The sequence below is a fragment of the Octopus bimaculoides genome, chromosome 2 (assembly GCF_046866305.1).
Source record: "Octopus bimaculoides isolate indiv1 chromosome 2, ASM4686630v1, whole genome shotgun sequence".
In the NCBI taxonomy this organism is placed as follows: domain Eukaryota; kingdom Metazoa; phylum Mollusca; class Cephalopoda; order Octopoda; family Octopodidae; genus Octopus; species Octopus bimaculoides.
In genome coordinates, this window is record NC_142929.1 from 97,834,775 (window position 1) to 97,857,407 (window position 22,633).

Below are 22,633 nucleotides of genomic sequence, written 5' to 3' on the forward strand. Positions count from 1 at the left end.
GTCAAGACTATTTAAACATTTTATCTGATCAAATTCATCCTATGGTTGCAGAACTATTTCCAGAGGGAAACACAATCTTTCAGGATGATAATGCACCAATTCACACAGCTAAAGTTGTTACTGAATGGCACGAGGAACATTCTAGTGAAGTTGAACATCTTATCTGGCCACCACAGTCCCCAGATCTCAATATTATTGAACATTTATGGCGCATTTTAGAAAAACAAGTCGATATCCTCCACCATCATCACTACAAGAACTGGAGACTGTTTTAGCTGAAGAATGAACAAAAATTCCTTTGGAAACAATTCAAACTTTGTACAAGTCCATACCTTGTAGAATTCAAGCTGTAATTACTGCCAAAGGTGGTCCTACCCCACATTAAAATTAATTTGTTTGAAATTTTAAGGTGTTTCCATTATTTTGTCTAACCCCTGTAGATATATATATATATATATATATATATATATATATATATATATATATATATATATATATATATATTATTAGAAACTGGAGAAAACCACAGGTTAACAAACACACCAATTGGACCACATGTATACCTTATTTTTTAATACAGAGCATGACATAACAAAATAGGTGACATAATATATCTTACGGCCATTACTGGTCGCTTGCCAAAATGCAGTCTATAAGCTGTTAATGTGTGGTTTTCCCCATTTTCTAATTATTTGTATTGGTTCCTGGTAAACTCTTGTTTATCCTGTTGTTATCTGCACTCTACGTGTACGGTGTGCCTGCTCACCAATGCCCAGGGATAATACAGGTAACAGATACCGATAGTATATACGGATATTTTATCCCTTAGTCAGTTACTATAACCGCTAACTCTGTTTACACTATATATATATATATATATATATATATATATATATATATATACATACACACACACACATACATGCATGCATACAGAGAGAGAGGAGTGTGTGTTTTTGTGTCTATTTTTGTCCCCCACTTAACAACTGGTATTAGTGTGTTCAGTTTCCTGTAACTTATCCGTTCAGTAAAATAGGCCAGTATATAAGTACCAGGTTTAAAAAAAACAAAAAGTACGTAAGTTGATACATTTGACTAAAATTCCTCTAGGCAGCACTCCCACACGGTTGCAGTCTAATGATTGAAACAAGTAAAAGATCAAAGACATAACAGTTCATGGCTTCATCCCAAAAAAGATTTTTGTAAAAAAGGGAAAATTCCAGGAAAATTGGACAAATGATTACACCTTTGTTGAAGAAATTAAATAAAACAGACCAGTATGTTTAATATGTTATGAATCTGTCTCCACTTTTAATGAATTCAAAATATTTTGTGACTTCATAAATTTAATGGAGATATTAGAAAACAAAAAATTAAACCCACATGGCCTAAATATACTCTTCTTTAAAAGGCAGACTGCACTAAAAGAAATTGTACATGCAAGCTATGTTGTTGGTGAAGAAATTGCTAAACATTCAAAAAATTATGCCAACAGTGGATGTCTTTCTGCAATAGCTGAAATTTTATGACTGTCAAAGTTAAATGTTTGACAGGATTAGCTTGTCTCACAGGACAATAACAAGATAGTTTGAAGAGTGACATGGAGAAGAGAGAGTGATGGCTAACAGTAGACAGTGGTAATGGTTACAGGTAATGAATACAAACAGCAGACCTAATGCTGCCCCACATTACATGGTATTGTGAGTAAAGCTTAAATACAAACTAAATATAAAATGTATAAGATACTATATAAAATGCTTAGACATTGTAACCTATACACAGTATTGCTAGCACTGTGGCCTGTGAAGAAGAGTAACTCATTCACAGCAGGATTTAAAGTTAGAATGTAATGTATTAGTTATTAAATAACACCACATAGCAGTAAATGTGGGCCAAATTATAAGGGTATGTCAACTGTGAAAGGCTTAAGGCATTGAGATTGTTAGTTATGCAGTGACACAATGGCTTTATGTAATAATAAACAGATTTGCATTTAACTGCTATGAACTTAGAAGGGTTCACTGACTCTAATTAAACTTATTAGATCTATTGGCAATTTTTAGATAAGTTTTATGAGATATTTCATATAAATACTCCAGTTGTATAAGTTTTCTAACAAGATCTTCAGATAGATGTAGCAAGATGATGGAATATAATGGACCCGGTACCTAGGTGTCTCCTTAGTGAATATTTAACTATAATCTTGCGTGAATTCCAGTGGCTGTGATGTAAAGGTACTATATACATTTGCAATATGTCATGCCAGAAAGAGAACCATTATGCAGTAGTTTAATATGCTAGAAATAACAGCTAAATCTTCTTCATGTCATACCCTTTCAAATTGGAAAGAGAAAGACCCATATGCTTTCCACTTGTTGCATGTGGGTGCCATCTTTCAAGTTAATGAACTCAACACTGTGGTTCACTGTTCTATACTGAAAATTATAACCACCAATTTCAGAAATGTGAGAGTAGGCCTTCTGCAAGTCACTGAGAATTGTGGTTCCTGGAAGAATCAATTAATATATGCGTTCCTTTGTACATTGGGCCTCACCGAGGCGATGACTACTGACCGAGACCTTTGGAAATGTGCTGTGCGTGAGAAGACCCGGCAAGCCAAGTAAGATCGTTGCCAGTGCCCCTGGACTGGCTCTTGTGCGGGTGGCACATAAGATGCACCATTTTGAGCGTGGCCGTTGCCAGTACCGCCTGACTGGCTCCCGTAGGATTTTCGAGCGAGATCGTTGCCAGTGCCCCTGGACTGGCTTGTGCGGGTGGCACATAAAAGACACCATTTCGAGCGTGGCCGTTTTTGTGCGGGTGACACGTAAAAGCACCCACTACACTCTGAGTGGTTGGCGTTAGGAAGGGCATCCAGCTGTAGAAACTCTGCCAAATTAGATTGGAGCCTGGTGTTGCCATCCGGTTTCACCAGTCCTCAGTCAAATCGTCCAACCCATGCTAGCATGGAAAGCGGACGTTAAACGATGATGATGATGATGATGATTCCTCCAGTGTGTTACAATTCCAGTATGGCACCACATAAAAAAGAAAAAACATGTCTGGTCTGCTACTGTTCATGTAGCACCCTTCCTTAGTTGTCTTGAGAAGACTGTTTCATCTATCACAACAATCTTCCCAGGACCACCAATCTGAACTGGATTGTAAAGCAGGACCTCCACACATATTTTTTGAACATAGCTGTTGAAATCAACAGCTATGCAGTGGTAAGCAGACTAGACCTTGGCTTGTTACTATGGAAACAGGCACCAATATATCTGTGGCTTTTGATTGACTAGAATTACCCAAAATTTGTGAAGTTTAAAAGCTATCAACTTCTTATTTATTAATTTATGGCAAATATGAATTTCATTTCCATAATTAGCATACAAAGCTACATCAATACACCAAATTTGAATCAAATGGAACAAAAAGTCATTGGAAAGTGTGAGCCAAACAGAAAAAAATATACAAAAAATGCTTTGCAGTATTTGTTCTGAGTCTTTACAATTTCAAGTTCAAATCTTGCTATGGTAATTTTTGTATCCCTCTGAGGTTGGTATAAAGTACCAGGCAAGACAATCATATTGACTAACCCCACTACCTTCATAATTGTTGACTGCATGCCTAAATTAGGAACCATTATTGCTGATGTCATCATCATTACTGAGTTGATAGGGTCATTAGGATCCCAGGCAAAATGCTTAGTGGCATTTCATCCATCCAAGTTCAAATTCTTCTGAGGTCAAATTTGCCTTTCATCTTTTCAGTGTTGATAAAATAAGTACCAGTCAAGTTTTAGGGTCAATGTAATTGACTAGCCCCTTCCCACAAAATTTCAGGTCTTATATGCCTATAGTAGAAAGAATTATTTTTACTACTACTACTGTTTAAAATTAAAAAAATTTTTATTTGTATTTCAGAAAAATGGTGAGTTCAAGATTAAGTTTGAATACAATTCAGAAAAGAGGTAAGTCCCCTATATATTAATACCTTACATTTTATTTTATGTATTTGTCTCTTTGTACATAATTTTATGAATTAGAATAAGAATAAGAATAAGTAACATTTCATCATCACAATTGTTATTGTAAGTTCTTAGAGAGCTGTAGTTCAAGCAACAATAAAATGTAAATTAAGTGTAAATGTCTCCTGAGTCCCACAGATCTTTTAATGGCCAGTTATTTTCCCAATTTCATGATTTGAAGTAGTTGAGAAGTAAATCCCTTAATAGGATATCAGTCTATCATAAATAACATTCCCAGATCCATCTATTAACAACCTCAAACATCTATGTAAACTGAACTAATATAGAATAGAATGTTCTGCTCAGAAATACAACTAAACACTAGGAGTAGATCTAACCTTATGATTGGCAGCCAACAGGAGTTAACATCAGCACTACAAGCAAATGAAGGACTTGCTAATTTTGCAGTGATACCATTACTTAAAGCAGAAAATCTCTCTACTGTAAATATGTAATATATAATATGACTACCAACTAGTTACTTGGTTATCCATTATCTTAGCCATTCAACCTTGTATGCATTTAATCATATATTTACTGTATTCTAGTGGATTGTATTGTAATTTAGTGTCTTTCTTACTCTTGTTGCTGCTCATAAAGAATTTATATTTATTGCTGTATATCTTAGGGCAATCCAAGTGAGTCGGTCGATACCATATGAAGACTTGGTCCATCATGTTATACAACGATATGGTATGAAGCTGCAAATGTTCTACACCCAACCTAATGGAGAAGTAAGTATTTGTAATTTCTGATATTCACATAAATTTTAGGAGATTGGTATGGTCAGTTAGCTGTTTCTACCATAATAATGTTACATAATTGTTTATTCATATGGATGATGTCCAAAAGTAATTCATTTGGATAGTATGGTGAAGTGAACACTTAGCTGAGAAGGTTTAATAGCATCAAAACATGTCCAGAGTGGTCTCCCATATTTATCAAGATAACATGATCGTCGTCATTTAACGTCCGCTTTCCATGCTGGCATGGGTTGGACAGTTTGACTGAGGACTAGTCAGTATGACATTTACATTGTTTTTAGTTTTTAGCTTCTTTTTTTTTTTATTCATCATATAATTGTTTCAGGCTAGGTTATTGATCTTCTTTTCTTTAACCCTTTAGCGTTCAAATTAATATGTCAAAAGTAATCCTTATTCATTTACATTTTTAAAAATTAATCTGGTATTATGTTGTAGCTTCAAGAGTTGAAAGATGTTATTGTTTATTTTTAGAATGACATTGCAGGGTAGGTGTGAGATACTGGTTCTGGCCAGTTTGAGCATAAAATGAGTAGAATATTTGGGCCGGATATAGCCGGTTTAAACACTAAAGGGTTAAGCATGTTAACATTAACTTAAGCTCATTTTTCCATACATAACAACATACCTCACATTTCTAGGTGAGGACGTAATCTATTGAATTAAACTCAGTATATTAGTAATACCTTAACAACTCTGACGGGGAAGAAAATGAAGACAACCATGACAAGATGGAAAATCAAACCATAAAGGAACATAACTAAATACTGTCCAGCATTCTACTCTATCTACCATTCTCTCAAGGGCTTTATTAAGCTAGTGGAAATGAAATGGAATGCTAAATATACCCAACTGATGTGTTCAGTTTCTTTTTAGCATTCTATCAGCAAGTTTATCCTGATTAGATAAAAACAGAGGGGAAGTTGAGATTAAGCTGGTTGATTACATTGGAATTATGTATGAAAGAGGCTGTGGGAATTTATTGTGTTAATGCTTTTACCACCTGCCATTTTTACAGATGCGAAATAATTTACAGCCTAGAACACTATGGCAAGCATTTAATTGTTTTCATCAAAGCAAACTCTGCTGGAGCAACAGTCAGCATTATTTTTAGTTGAATGAGAGGATCCTCTACACAATTGCTTAGCCTGCTAGAAATAATAGTCAAATCTCTTTCGAATTAACATCTTATCATCTTAAAACAAGAAGGGAACATTGGGTAATGTGGTGCTAAATAGAATATGGCCAACAGAAAGATGGAACATTCACAGTTAGAATACCTTTGATCCTAGGTCTGCTTGATCAGAGCTGGCCTTGGGCTAAATAACCACATGTGTGGTTATTTAAACTCCTTATTGAAAGATCCACACCAGGTCACTAGACTGTCTATCATACTCTCCACTTATCTTTCTCATTCCTCCTTTTTATCAGGTCATCCCATAAGTTCTGTCTGATTTTACCTTTTTTCTAAAATTAAATGCAATTTAATAGTATTTTAGAATGTCTAATGGAATTAAAAATTATTTTTATGCATTTGTGTACATTTAAACTAATTAAATATTATTTTACAGAATAATAGAATTAAAATTTCTTTGATTAAAACCCTTTCTAACATGGAAGTATCCAAAGAGCACAAAAATGGAAACTCTGCAGCCGAAGCAACTCAAAACATACACTCAGTTTATGGGAAAGAATGCGCGAATGAAAGAACTTGCAGAAGATGGTTTGCAAAATTCAGGCGTGGCAATTTCAGCCTTGAAGTTGAAGATCAAACAGGACGTCCAGTTGAGTTTGTTGATAAGCTCCTTGAGGTATTACTTGAAGAAAATCCTGCATTATCAGTTGAAGAATTGGCAATAAAGCTTAGTTCAAACCATACAACTGTTCATCGTCATCTTCAACAACTTGGAAAGGTTCCTAAACTTGGAAAATAGGTGCCTTGTGAATTGTCCAAAAGCAACCGTAAATCTCGAATTGACATCTGCTCTACTCTCCATTCTCGCGAACTCATTTCATCCTTTTTGGATAGACTTGTGACCGGTAACAAAAATGAACCTTCTATCAAAATATTAAACATTGTAAACAGTGACTTGGTAAAAGGGAAAAAGCTCAACCACAACCGAGAAGGGAACTTCATGGGAAAAAGGTTCTTCTCTCTATCTGGTTGAATTGCAAAGGAGTAATTCACTTTGAATTGTTACCACCTAATGCAACAATCAATGCTTAAGTCTACTGTCAGCAATTAGAGCATTTGAACCAAGCTTTGAAGAAAAAACAACCCACTTTAGTGAATCAAAAAGGAGTGATGTTTCATCAGGACAATGCACTACCCTACACTGCAAAGATCACATTACAGAAGATCGAAGAGCTTGGTTGGGAAAAAATTCCTCATCCACCTTATTCTCCCGACCTTGCTCCTTCAGACTACCATTTGTTTCGTAGTTTACAGAATCATTTGGGGGACATAACTTTCGCAAGCCAGGAGAAGGTTGAAACTGACATTTCAGAGTTCTTTGCTTTGAAACCAAAAGAGTTTTACATTGATGGGATTAAAAAACTTGTAAATAGATGGAAAGAAGTCATAGATAATCAGGGAAAGTACATTGATGATTAAATTTCAATTAAATATAACATTTGATCACTTGTTTTCTTTATTCAAAATTTGGACAGAACTTATGAGATGACCTGATAGTTGAACTCTTCCAGTTTTTGCCTTGTTTAAGACATTGGTTCACCTCACACCCCAGTTATCTGTTTGATGGCTTTCTCTCTTCATCTCTCTCTCTCTCTCTCTCTCATACATACCCACCCACACTTAACTCTTCATTCAGCTTTCAGTACTTCATCAATTACAGGCATTACTGTGTGGTTAAACAAAGTTTGCTTCCCAATCATATGATTACAGGTTTTGCCTCCACTTCTTGGAAACTGGGACAAGTGTCCTTTTACTATAGCCTCAAGCTGCTGTTTAAAGCCTTGTGAATGAATTTAGGAAACAAAAACTGAAAGAAGCTGATTGTGCATGGTCTCGTATGTATGTGTGTTGCAGGGGGAGGGGAGTATGCATGTGTGTCTGTATTTGTTTACATTTGCACTTCTTCAGAAATCACTCAACCATGAGTGGTGATATTGTTGTCATTTCCGTTGTGATTGGGTCTTCTGCTGAAGGTGCATGGAATAAGATTGAAAAAAAAAAGTAAGGGTTAATAACAGGAAAATCTGGTTATAAAATACTGCCTTAATAATATAAATTTTTTAACCTGTTAGCATGGTAAAATGGATGTGAAAACAAATGAATGTGATATCACCATTTTCTCTGCCTTTTTTCTGTCAGGCAATGAGCAAGGCCTGAAGTATTAGATGTGATATTCCTTGTGGTAATTAAACTTATTGAACTCAACTTCTTGATAAACTATAGGTTTATCAAGTATTAAGTAATGTGAATATAGATATAAAATGTTCAAATCTGATAACATTTATATATCATCAGCTTTATTAATCCAGGATTGTGGTATGGTGGAAAAATAGTTTCTTGGTGCATGGAGTTTACAAAATTGTCTTGGAAAGGACATGTATGTGGCCTCTAAGAGCTTCCATATCGAGGAAAAGTTTATTTTTATCCATCTAAAGTGATAGTTTTGGCATAAATAGAAGAGAGTCATCCTAAATACTCTTTTACTTCAGTGATTTATGGTTCAACTTCTGTCTTTTATTCCAAAGTCAAAAGAAATCATTCACGTAAATCTAATGCCTTTCTTGATTTTGTTATTTTCAGTTTTATATACCTCTGGAATGCCAAAATAATTTAGATACAGCAATTAAGTTGATGGATCGTAGTGATCGATCTTCAAGTTTGCGTATCTTTCTCACAAAACCAGCAGATACTTCAGATTATGGCAGTTCTTACAGTGATAGATCCTCCAGTCTCAGGACTAGTTCATCTGAATCATATTATAATGTAAGTTGTAAAGTTTTTATTATTTCACTACATTAATCTTATGAATAACAATATTGATTGCTGACATAAGTACTTCTAAGCAGAGTTCATGTTTAACTTCAATGTGTGTGTGTGTGTGTTTTCTGTGAATTACTTTTAATTAATGTATTAATTTTCTCCTCTGTTGCAGCATCGAGATTCACCTAGTCCACCACCTGGTTCATTACCCCCACATGAAATACATCTTCGACATAGCAGTTCCTACAATTCCATTACTGGAGAGGGACAATTCATTCCAGAACCAATGCATCAAGATGAAGTAAGTGTCAGCCATTGATTATGAAGGAAAATCTGGAGAAATAGATACATTGTGTAAACTTGAACAGTCTGACTATTCCAAAGAGCCGGCACCAAAATAATAGCAGAAAACATGGACAAAGGAAACTATGCATATCTGAGCAGTGACCGTAGCATGTTTCCTCTGCCTTCACTTCTTTTAACTTTTCCTTCCCCATCGTCAGCATCACTTGTATTAGTAGTAACAATAGTCATAGTAGCAAAACCATCAATTGATTTACTATTATAATTGTCAACACTCAACATTATCATCATCATCTTATTTATGTTTATAATACTTTCTTCATTGTCTCTTTTGCAGCCAATTAGCTGTATGGGTCTGAAACACACATATAGTCCTGATGGTTCAATCGCAGGAAGTACATCTTCGTTAGACAGTAATTATATCAGTTGCCAGTAAGTATTCTTTTGTCTCATTATTTTGGGGCTGGAATTATAAGTGGACATTAAACTATGGACTTCAATCACAGTGTCACTTCAAAAGAATTTTTCCTTTGAACATACGCCTTCTATTTCTGTCAATAGACAGTGTGACATTTTGTCAACATTCAGTACATTCCCCACTTTGCCAACAAATTGCATCTTCCTTATTTTTGTCAGGAGACTGTACTTAAGTTAACTACTAACTGATTACCTCTAACTGATGATTGATCAGTAGTTTATATTCTGCTTGTGTCTGTGATTGAGACATTTGGCTCTCAAATAATATACCTATCTAGCTGTTATAATGTACCACTGTAAGCTGTAGGAGCTTCACAATAAAATTAACAAATGTCTTGCTGCAAACCTGAGTTCAGCTCCTGTAAATATAGCTTGGTGAAGGATGATCTCTGTCAAGCTAACATGTTCTTGATTAACTACATAAAGACAATCAATAAGTTATAAGACTCATCAATATCAGTTCGATAACTGGAACATTCTTTTACAGAACAAAACTTGTATATTTCTGTCATACTATCTTATATGGATAACTACAATTTATTACTGTTCTTATTTTATAAATTATTAAGGCTGACTAAATATTAGCCAATATTTTCAATGTTCCCTTTTTATGATGCTTCTAATCCTTACATCCTTAGAAGCAACAACAGAGGTAAACACTTTCAATATTAATTTTCAAAATTACAAATGTATTTTTCAAATTTAATTAAAGGGCTAGTAATCTTATTAACCTATAAGCCCCAGAGTAATTAAATTTCTGAATATTACTTTTAAATTTTCACAGATTATTGAAAATAGGTTAAAATGAAAAAAATCAATTATCAAAACAACTTTGCTTCAAGTCAAAATGGAAATACACGATGTCCTATTTATAGGACAAGGAGACAATGTGATAAAGCTTATTTAACTCTTTCGTTACTGTACTTATTTTGAGATGCTCTGTGTTTCTTTCAATCACATTAAATATAACAAAGAATTTAATAAAATAACTTAGTTGTCATTCAGCTAGTGTCAGGAACATAAATTTTGACTAAGGTTTGGTGGAAGATTTTAATTCAACACTTATGAAAACATGACATTTTTACTTAGAGCCAGAGCCAGTTTCAGCCGGGTTGATAATGAAAGAGTTAATGTTTTCATTTAATGTCCTTTTTATAGGACAGTAAGACTTAATGGGTTAAATATGTTAAATACAACTTAGTTGTGAGATACAAGACATATTTAAGTATGATTTAAGCGGTCTTAAGGTTTAAATGTTATCACATAAGTAATGTATGTTGTAATATGCAACTCTTGTATAATGTATGACTTAATCAATATAGTATCATATATTCAATATATATTCATACCACTAAAGGCTATATATTTCTTATCACATCAGTAATCTGTGTAGTATCACATGAGTTATTTATATTATGTCGTATAAGCAGTATATCATAACTATTTTTCTACCCATGCATTAATCAGGATAAATAGTAAATTCTGTAACCATTCTGTGATCAAAAGTATTCATCAGTGTGGGATATTGATTTCTTTGAGAGAGGGAACAATCAGCTATATTGACGCCTGAAAGATGAAAGGCAAAGCTGACCTTGGCAGAATTTGAAATCAGAGTAGTGTCTTAAGTAAATAGCACAAGGCTCAATCAGTTTTGCAAATGTACCATCTTAAGCAATTTATTCTTATATCAAATATAATACAAGCTGACTAATAATGTCCAACTTCAGCAAAAGTTGGTGTAATTGTGACATGTGTCTAACAGTTAGAAATTTCTTCTCTTTGTAACATTTCTGCTTTTTTTTCACATACATCACTCAAGCAGCGCATGTATCATGTAAGTCATTTACATTTATATCATAGAAGCCATCTGTATTGCATCACATAAGTAATATATATTTGAACTTACTTATTTTTAAACAGTGGAGAGTCCTATCCTTTTCGGAATTCAGCTCGGCGAGACTCAAGGCGAAGTATTCTTTCAGATGGTAATAAAGAAGATATGCTTCCTGGTAAGACAGCTGATTTTACTAAACTTACTGCATTCTTTCAATTTTTTTTACATTTTGGTTTCATCAAAGCTTTGCATTTCAACTGTAATCTATTCCTTACAATGAATTTTTAAATATTTTCAGGAAGCAAAATGCAGGCATTTGGTACTTTCCCACGTGGTTATGAAACAGGTACACACATGGCTGATGTTGAACGTAAGTTTATTTTTCATTGATTCTACAGGTTGTTGTATGAGATGTTTTTAATGCTATTAACCGCCTCTCCTTTTTTGTTTCTCGGGTATTGACTGGTCCAATATCTGTTTACAAAATGACATCCCATAATCCACTAGATCATGTAATTGCTACTGAAGACTTTTGTTGTCACTTTGTTTAACTAGAACCAGTCTAGAAGAAGTCATTTGTCTCAAAGCTCTTTAGAACATTTGAATTTGTGGGTGGGAAACCTACAATCAAAAATGAGAAATAAAGTGTTGTGATATTTGTGACATTTCATTTTTGCATTTGGTTTGCAAGATTCCTAATGTGAACTCATATATTGGAACAGAATTTGTTGTATCTCAGAAAAATCATTATACTAATAATGTAATAAAAGAACTTTGACTAATCTAGCTGACTGATAGATTGGTTGGCCAAACAATTAATCAAACAATCAATTAGTTGACTGGTTAAATGTTAATGACTTGGCTAATAGTAATAAAAGAAGTGAAATAGAACCTGTGCATGTGTTTATTATTGGCATAATAACCCTCCCAAGATACAACAGTTGTCATGCATATACCTTTTCCAAGGATATATTAGTATGGTAAGAAAATATAACTGGATCCAAACAGGATTACATATCAAGCTGATTGTGACCTTATTTCTCTTCTCCCTGCACCCACTAGATTTCTGTTTATTAAAACTCTAAAATCAGAAGTATAACAACTGTTTCTAAAGGATTATAAATTTGCAGTAGCTGAGTAGATAACCTGTCAAATACTGGTTTTGCAGTTTCTAAGTTTGAGCCTTGTTGCAAAGCATTGTGCTTGAGTCATGAACAAGACAATCAACACAAATTGTAAGAAATTTACTACAGATTGCTCTGACTACACATGTTATCATTTTAACATCCAGTTCCATGCTTGATTGGGTCAGTCAAGATTTCTGCAGCTGGATGCTCTTCCTGTCACCAACCCTCACTTGTTGCTGGGAAAGGTAATATTTCCTGTGACCAGATGTTTCACAGAAGATTAGAAATGAAGACACCACTTATCTAGTGGTGTTGATGGTTTGCAACTATCATGTGATGTCCAGACAAGAAGACACTGACACATGTGTACACTTGCACTCTCACATATGTGCATGTACATACACACACATATATATAACAGGCTTCTTTCAGTTTCCATCTGCCAAATCAACTCACAAGGCTTTGGTCAGCCTGAGGCTATAGTAGAAGACAAGGTGCCATGCTATGGAACTGAACCCAAAACCATGTGGCTGAAAAGCAAACTTCCCAGCCACACAGCCACTCCTGTCTTCAATAGTATTTACATGATATATCTATATATAATGTTCATGTATTTTAATATATGTATGATTGGTTCTGTCCTACATTAGTCATTAACAATTATAAATTTAATTTAATCATTATATACTAACACACATGCATATGAATATGTGTGAATTTATGTAATTTAGTGAGTCACAGAAGCATGGCTGCCATTTACAACTTGTAAAGATAATTCATTTTAATGAGAGAATAAGTTATACAGAAATTAACTTAGCTTGAGTCAGGTATAAATTACTTAAACATCTTTAAACAAAGCATTTTTCTTCTCTTTTTGATTAATTTAATGAATTAATAAAATTATTCCTTTATTCAGGTCATCGAACATTTCCTCGCTCTAATAACCGCCGGCCAGAACTTTGCTCTAGGTCAGTCCCAGCATTGCTGACCCGTGGTAGTGAGGGTACACTCAGTAGCACACGCAGTACCAGTAGTAGTAGTAGTGGTTTACCACCTGATCCTGATTTGGACTCACCTGAAGGCAGATTATTGATGAAACGGAACAGTGATATGGACAGTCCTAGTTTTGGCTTCTCTGATGTTCATTTTTCTAAATGTAAGCTCATCCTTTGATTACTATTCATCCTGTTCAGTTTTGGTTAAAATGCTTAATTATATAGATTCTCGTTAAATCCGTTAAGCTTAAGTTTAATAAAACATTACTACAAGTTTAATTCCAATAAAATCAAATTCACCTGAGTGAGAAAAAGAAATATACTGATACTGTGAAACTATGAAATGTTGATTGTAAAGGTTGAAGGCCCACAAGAGTAGTGGTTGAGTGAGGTAGGAAAACCACCAAATATCAAAGACATTAGTTGAGCTACGCAATAGGATTACTATTGTTTAGTCCAAAGTCAATCCTGATCAAGCACACATTTATCAGAAACATTCCCAGATGACCATCTTGTCTTTTAGTTGAGAATAAGTTGTTATGTCTAGTACGCTGAGCTACCACATGTGCACTGGCTTGAGAGAAGACTTTATATAGACATGTAATGCAACTGAATACTAAATGGAAAATACATTGACATTATAGATATGATTATATGAGTTAGCAGTAGGCCAAAAAAGACTTGATGTAAACCTTAGAAGGAGGAATGGTAATATAAGATTGAGACATGTGAAAGGTGCTGAATGTTGGAAGTAAGGAAACCTAACAGAAATGGATGTTAAAGTTAGGATTATGATAATAGTTTATTGTGCTGTAGAGTTCAGTTTTGTCATACATAGTGGAAATCATTCTGAGTTCCTACCTTTTAATATTACACTATTTATATGCTGTTGTCAACATCATCATCATATCTATTTTTCCATGCTAGCATGTTCTGAATGGCTCTCATCACTCATTGTTGTCTACGTCATCTGGTACACTGAGTAACTGAGATAACTGTTCAGTTTTATTGCTGTGTATGGACTGAGTGTATTTTGTGCAATTGTCATGAAAGAGGACTAGAGTCCTTATGGTTCAGCGCTTAATCTTGCCATAGTTCTTTGTGCTGTTACTTACTTTGGTCCATTATCATTTTTCATATTGTTATTATTTTGGGTTTGGTGTTTAAAAACCACTTTAGGCTAACCTTGGTGCATTTTATTACTGCCTAGCACTAGAGAGGTTATCTGTGACTGGACTAAAGAGTTCTCTCTTTATGTATGTGTGTATGTGTTAGTCTGTTACATTTCCTAAATGTGATTTTCAAATCTAATTGAAGCTCCCCGAGCACCAACAAATTGGAAGAAAGGTCGGTTACTTGGTCCTGGTGCCTTTGGTGAAGTGTATTTGTGTTATGATGAAGACTCTGGCCGAGAACTAGCAGTCAAACAAGTTCAAATATCAGCAGACAATGCAGAAGTTTCTAAGGTAAATTTAGTTATTTTTATAGTCCTGGGATTCATTTTAATCAACTATATCTTCCCCTAATATTTGTGGACATGTGCTAAAAAGCAAAGAATGATAGAGGAGGGAGAAGTACAGTATTTTGAGCAGTTTAGTCCTAAGTATATTTAAAAAACTATTCAAGGTATCCCTCAATATAATTTTCTCATTATGACCCCATCTCATGACTTGTATTTCAGGATATCATTATTTTTGTATTTTTGTCTTGGCTGTTAAATAGTTTTTTTTTGTAACAAGAGAGTGAGTATATCTCACATATGGATGTGAGAAAAATTATCCCTCTGATACAACATGGGTATAGAGACATTATTCATCTAATATCACATAAGAGTAAAGACATTGTCTATCTGACAAGCTAGCTTTTCATGAGTTAGGCAGGAATATTATTTCTGCATATATCCAATTTCTTAAACCAACATTAAAACTCCTGTTCTCTTCATTGTGCTTTACAGGAAGTCCGGGCTTTAGAAAATGAAATCCAGCTTCTTCGAAACTTTCATCATGAACGAATTGTTCAATATTTTGGTTGTATACAAGGGAAAGTACTATCAATATTCATGGAATACATGCCTGGGGTAAGAATAAGTTTGTCGTTTCATACAAATTTCTTTTTTTTAATTTTTTTTTTATACTGTCACTACCAACATCATTTTCACCACCACCATCAACATCATTATTATCAGCACTACACTATCATCATAGTCTTATGCCTCTACCACTCAGGGGTTTCCATCCCACTTATCGCTCTACCTTTCAGGACTCTTGGTACATTTGGCTACCCTTTTCCCCTTCACTGACCACTGTGCCCAATCCTTTATCCCCAGAACACAACTCCTTTGAAATCTCCTTCTGGCTCAAGCTTTACTTGCAGATGTTGCCATAACAGTCTAAACAGAACATTAACAGTATCGAACTCACTAGTCTCAGTAGACCTGCAAAGGTCATGAACTCTGCCCTTTACTCAAGACTCAGCAAGTAAAAAATGAAAAATTAACTTGCATGACTCTGTTTCATGTAGATTGATTTGATGTGGTTGTCTCATTACTGTAAATTAAATGTAGCTACATAGCATATTAGTGGGTTACATGTTTATGTAGAATTCTTTGTTTGGACATGTTAACTGACCTGTATCAAAATTTAAGCAGGTCTTTTAGGTTCAGTGTCTGTTTCTTATTCCTATGTTATTTCAATTAGTAAACCCTTTAATTGTTTGGACTCAGGATTTTAGTTTTAATGTAGAATTTAAATATTCTTATTCAGAGGATTGTCATGACATGTGGATGAGAGCATTAATTTTTGACATTCGGAATTTAAAAATTGTGTTCCCATACTCTTGTCTGATCCTCGCATGTATGGAAAGGTAGACATTAAAATGATGATGGTGATGGCTATGATTTAGTAATTAAAACCTGGAAGTTAATTTCTTTCAGTAAGAATTATTTATGATTTCAGTGTTATTGCATGTTCTCTTTCATTGATGTTTTTGTTCTTTTTTTTATGTGCCTCATTGCTGCAGTCATTGTGTCATCGTCATCATCTTCATTTTTGTTTCTGTTTACTACCATATGTTTTTTAATGCTTAGACTCAAATATCAAACTGAAGTGAAACCTGTTTAATCAAAGTAGAGCAAGCATACTTAAGTGTTTATACATGAAGCACAACACACTGACAAGATCTGAGTTTATGACCATGTGGCCAGCATTTCAATGTCTTGTAGCCATTGTCTCTCCGTCACAGACATTATTATCCTTTTCATCATCTTAATTATTACCTTCTTCATCATTATCATCAACAACAACATTTTCTAAGTAATTGGCATTCTTTTAAAACTATTTGTGTCTGATAATTTCATTTTTTCTTGTTCATTTCAGGGTTCTTTACGGCAGCAATTACAAAATTATGGTCCACTAAATGAAAACCTTGCTCGGAAGTACACCCGACAAGTTCTAGAAGGATTAGCATTTCTGCACAAAAATGTTATTGTACATAGAGACATAAAATGTAAGTACTGACTTCATATTTTAGACCAGCATTATTTTTTAGTTTTCTTTTAATCTTCTCTTTTACCTTATTGAGCTTTTTTTCTTAATTATTATTAAAACTGGCTACGAAGACTTTTGGGGATTTCCTTACAAGCTGCTGACATTCATATCTTCTTCAAATACAGTTCCGAATTTGCAATGGAACTTATATTGTTAATGTCTTAACCCATTACCTACCAGTGATCTCATATGAGATCATTTAAAAATTACAAATTTCGTAATTGTCTGTCAATATTTACACATATCTAACCTTTTTGCTATATCATCTAGGTATATTTCTCTGATATTCAAATGAGGTTTGCTAATTTTTCACACAATATCTTGCTTATTTCTATTTAAAATGTTATTTTGATCCTTCCAGCGTATTTCTAAAGCTGTTTTATGCTAGAAATCAAAGTTTCATAAAAAAAATTCCAGTTAATAGAATTATGGGAGGTAACGGGTTAATGAAATGCCCAAACATTGCAACATCTTGCTGAGTGTGTCACAAAATTATGTAGGTGTAACACAACACTTTCATATTTGCTAAATCGATATAGGTATGCCACAATGCAATGTATATTGCAAAATTGTTTGTCAAAATATTTTATCCCACCTTCTTTGCTTATCTTTCCTTGTTTACCCTATATACTCCAACCCATTCTTATATAATATGGGGTAGCCATTGTATCCCTTCTATCATACTTTAACCTCTTAACACCTTGTGTAAAACAACTACATCTCTGCTATACTCCCTCTTAGTTGAAGGAGCTCTTTATTATAGTGAGTTATATGGGGATCTCAGTAGTGCTGGTGCCATGAAAAAGCACCCAGTACACTCTGTAAAATGGTTATTATTAGGAAGGGTATCCACCTATTTAAAATTATGCCAAAACTGAAACACTGAAGCAAGACAAGGTCTTCTAATCTGTTGAATCCTATTGAGCCATGCCAGCATGAAAGTGGATGTGGTGTGTATACCAATGGTTGATCTCTCTTATTTTTACATATGAGCCCAAATATATATTTTTTTTAATGTATATGTAAATAGAGTGTTGTCTCATTTTTAGTGAAACATAACTGTGTTACTTTCCTTTAAAAGTAGAAAAAATACTGTTTTAAAGATTATAAACCCACTCAAATTATTTTAAATCAAGGTTGACTGGACTTATCTTTACCTTTATAATGATTTTTATTTTACAGGTGCTAATATCTTAAAGAATGTTCAAGGTAATGTTAAGCTTGGAGATTTTGGAGCTTCCAAACGATTACAAAGTATTTGTAGCATGTCAGGAATGAAAACAGTAATTGGAACTCCTCATTGGATGGCGCCGGAAGTTATTAATGGTGAGGGTTACTGTCGGAAAGCTGACATATGGTAAGCTTCTATATTGTTATTTTTTAAAACAAAACAAACTGAGTAAATTAAGAATATTTTTTTCAAAGGTTATAATAGCAGTGAAATGGTCAACTATGACAGTTATTAGCTATCAAAAGGATATTAATAGCACAAGGAAAATGATTCCATTAAGAGTCAAGATTAAATCACAAACGAATTTCTCTGACAAGCTAGGATGATTTCACAATAAACACTATACTGATCATGCTAATGAGGAATCCTCTGTGCAGCCACTCAACTTGCCAGAAGTGGCAGCCAAATTTTCCTTTACAGTCTAGGAAAGAAAGGACGAGGTTAGTTGTGGTTATGCTGTGTCTGAATAAAAAGGCATTGAATGGTCATGGCTGAAGTATCTTTGACTTTAGAACTGCTCAACTAGGGTTGACTTGGGGCTAAACAACAACACAATAATATGTACAATAATAATTTTTCTTAAGAGCAAAAACTTTTAGTAAAAGGAATTGCTGTAGTTTACCAAATTAATGTCAATATGTCACTTGAGGAATCTCTTAGATGGTTACTCAACTTGCTAGAATTAGCAGCCAGATCTTCATGAAAAGAACACATTTGATAATGTGATCCATAGTGCACTGTACCTAGGAAAAGGATTGGATGGTCATGATTGGAATGCTATTGATAACAGGTCTCTTTGGTTAGAACTGACCTCAGGCGAAACAACAAGTGGTGTTTATCAACTTTCATCCCCTTGGTTAATAAAAAGTAAACTCTTGATGGCATCAAATAAGGTCTTATTTGGTTATCTTCACCATAACAACAACAATAATAATAATAAAAACCTTCTAACTTTAGTTTAAAACTAGGAATTTAAGGAGAGACTGTAATTGATTAAATAGACCTTAATACTTAATGGTCATTACTTAACTCATACCTATTGACAAGAAAGAAAGTTGATTCTGGTGGAAACAAGGCATTTAGTCTATTACCTTTCTACTTCAGTTATTCTGCCATTTAATGATTATCATTATCCTTAGTTCAGTAATCTTATTTTTATTGCATGCTATCACTGCATATCCAAGCACAGATTTGTAGGTTTTGGGTACATGTAGTGCTTTTTGTTTTGTTGGGGTTTTTTTCTATTGTATTGAAGGTACTCTATGTAATATGCATACTTAATAAGTGCATGAGTATAAATCTTGGCATTTGGGTTAAGAATACTGTAATAATGATGGCCATAGATCCAATGAAATAGGGAAATGGTGGGAAAGAATTCAATTATAATAATAATCTGATGATGATGATTAAAAATTTTCAGCTGAATGTTTTTAATTTTACTTCTATTTTCTATGCAAATTGTGTAGGATAGTTCTACAAATTTTGTGATATTTTCATATTAATTATCTGACTTATATATTTGATAGCAGGTTGACTCAGCTCCACATTATTTAAAGTTCTGTGAACAGAAATGAACTATTCTCCCACTGACTACAAATTTTTAAAATTAGTAAAGGATAGAATTTTTACACAATTTTATTAAATATCTATTTTCTAGAAGTTTTATTTTTCCTTTTCTTTTTTGTTTGTCTTTTTACTTAAATATTTTTTTTAAAAATTCATATTTTTTTTTCCTTTTATTTCAGGAGTCTTGGTTGTACTGTAGTAGAAATGTTCACAATGAAACCACCTTGGCCTGACCTTGAATCTATGGCTGCTATTTATAAAATTGCTACATCAGAACATCCAAAATATGAACTTCCTTTTCATGTCTCTGATATAGCCAGAGACTGTATTCGAAATTGTTTCAGAAAAAATTCTCGAGAACGTCCTACTGCTGAAGATTTGTTACGCCATAGATTTATAGTCGAAGGTCTATAATACTAGCTTTCTTTGACTTTCTGCACTTCTATCAAAAGTCTTTCACTGGTAACAAAAGCAGATATGGATAGGAAATAAAAGAGTAAAAAGATAATGACGGAGAGAGAGAGAGTGAATCAAGTAAACAAAGAGAGATTATTGGTTTTGTTGTGTGAAATATCTAAAGAATTTCTACATCTATTTCAAATCTGATCTGTTTTGCTCTTCTTTAACCTGATTCTTCTTGACAAAGAAAACCAGGTGTGATAGGAATATAAAAAGAAAAGTGTTGCAAATGATCTGGGATATTCTTTAGTTATCCTATATTGGATATTTCCGAAGAGAAAAAAAATGTAAGAGGTGGATTGAAGCCAGTGAATGTGTGCAATTACTGGAAATTTTCAAGAGAATGTTGAAGCCAATGAATATCCTCAGTGTCTGTGCTTCTTTTATTTACAACTGAGTCAAAGAAGTACAGCTGAAATGGTGCTAAATATTATTCAAGATTTGTCAAAAAGAGGTTTTGGTGTTTACTATCTTGGATTCAAGGTATGAAAAGAGAATAAAGTTGTTAGAAGTTGAAAATAGAAATCAAGAAAATGGCATTCTAGTGTGAGAATGTTGACTGCAGCCATGGTTCTTGACAACAATTATGCAAGGGAGATAACAAAGATATTGGCTACAACAACAATTCTTCAAACACCAAGTTCACTCTCTTTTTCTCTCTCTCCTCTCTTTCTTTCTCTCTACCTTCTATACATATTTCTTCCTACCTTATTATTAAGGCAGAGAAATGGTCTGATTAAAGATATAGAACAATTGAAATTATAAACAGCTGCCCTTAAAGTAGTACTGCTGTCCACTTAAAATATATTCTAAAGAATTTGACTGAAATTGTTTCTACTGCTGCTGGCAGCATTATTATGATAAACACCACCTCAGCTACAACCACAACAACAGTCTCAGTACAAAGAGCAATGAATAGATTGCAAGGATTATTACACCTTATATGTACACTAAGCATGCAGGTACATGCACACATGGCTGTGTACGTATCATTCACTCACCAACAGTCTGCTAACATCCAACATTTATTTTGACCTGATTCTAGCAGTGACAATGAATATGAACTGGAAAAAAAAAACACAAAAGATCGAAGTAAATTGTCTGTAGCATTTGCATACCAGATTCTTTTCACAGAACAATGGCTCTGGGGGTTGAAGTACTTAGACTATCTACACATGGTCATGTGTTCAAACTTTGCTCTTTCTACAGCCATTGTGTTACATCCCACCCAAGAAATACACATTTCTTTGTTTGCCCCCATTCTGCTTAGCTAGCCATAAATACCACTTCTGCTTGATGGTTAGCAGTAGAGAAGGGCATCCATTTGTAAGAACAATTGATCCAACAAACTGCAAATGTTCAAATAAATGAAAAAAAAAAGATATGACCCATACATCCATGCTAGCATGGAAGAAATGGATGTAAAGCAGTAATAAATAAATAAAAAGTAACTCAACCCACCCACCCCCTATTCAGTGAGTGTTTTATAATTAATACAAGTAGAACTATTGGAGGTCAATGAGTAACTCGCAGTGAATCCGTACAGAATATTTCTTACCCTAAAAATAATATTTAAACCATATTTTATGGTAAGGAATACAATTACACAGATGTACAAACACTATGTGGTTCATTACAAAAAGAAAAATAAGAAAAAATGTAATTTAACTTATCTTCTGCTTCTTCTATTTGTTTCATTTGTTTGTTGTTAACTACTTGTTCATTTATTTTCTTGTATTGCTGTTATATTGTTAACATTTGTTCAGTTCATATTTCTTTCTTCACCCATACCATTACCCTTTGTTATTGTGTTGATTCTGTAACACATTAGTAGGTGTGTCTATTCATTATTGTATCGTGGATTGTATTGGACATGTGTAAAAAATGTGCACAATGAATGTGTGAGGCGTGTGTAAGAAGTCTGTGCAGTATATGGAATATGTAAGAAGTGTGTAGAATGTATGAGACGTGTAGGAGACGTGATGTAATGTATGACATGTGATGTATGAGAAGTTTGTAGAGGGATTGCAAAAGGATCAATTTGGATATAGCTTATTGGATGTGCAATGTTAATCTAGAGGAAAAGCTGAGTATGAGTGAGCTGGCGAAACAGAACGTTTTCAAAAGCATTGATTAGTTTGTAGTAGAGAGATATCTATACCAGTCAAACAGATGAACTATGCTGAATGAAAAGGAGTCAGAAATGTACAGTATTGGGTACCTGTTGTAGTGCTAAACAAGAGGGAAAATGGTGAGGTCAGATCTGAGAACATTGGGCTTCAAAGATAAATTGACACAGGACTAAGATGCATTAACTGGCTCTTTATTTCAGATCCATGCAACCCAGGCCATC

The 22,633-nt window shown here is 33.9% G+C and overlaps 1 protein-coding gene across 2 annotated transcripts in view; it reads left to right on the forward strand.

Moving 5' to 3' along the window:
• Positions 1-21,952, forward strand: part of LOC106869103 (mitogen-activated protein kinase kinase kinase 2) — a 275,673-nt gene extending 253,721 nt beyond the window's left edge. For both annotated transcript variants that reach the window (XM_052978489.2, XM_052978488.2), the window contains 13 exons: positions 3,924-3,970; positions 4,656-4,761; positions 8,564-8,746; positions 8,916-9,044; positions 9,384-9,478; positions 11,444-11,532; positions 11,656-11,727; positions 13,401-13,640; positions 14,797-14,945; positions 15,434-15,556; positions 16,854-16,983; positions 18,207-18,381; positions 20,001-21,952. In XM_052978489.2, the coding sequence (XP_052834449.1) occupies positions 3,924-3,970; positions 4,656-4,761; positions 8,564-8,746; positions 8,916-9,044; positions 9,384-9,478; positions 11,444-11,532; positions 11,656-11,727; positions 13,401-13,640; positions 14,797-14,945; positions 15,434-15,556; positions 16,854-16,983; positions 18,207-18,381; positions 20,001-20,235 (1,773 nt within the window). In that variant the 3' untranslated portion in view covers positions 20,236-21,952. The remainder of the gene's footprint in view (positions 1-3,923; positions 3,971-4,655; positions 4,762-8,563; positions 8,747-8,915; positions 9,045-9,383; positions 9,479-11,443; positions 11,533-11,655; positions 11,728-13,400; positions 13,641-14,796; positions 14,946-15,433; positions 15,557-16,853; positions 16,984-18,206; positions 18,382-20,000) is intronic.
• Positions 21,953-22,633: the final 681 nt, after the last annotated feature.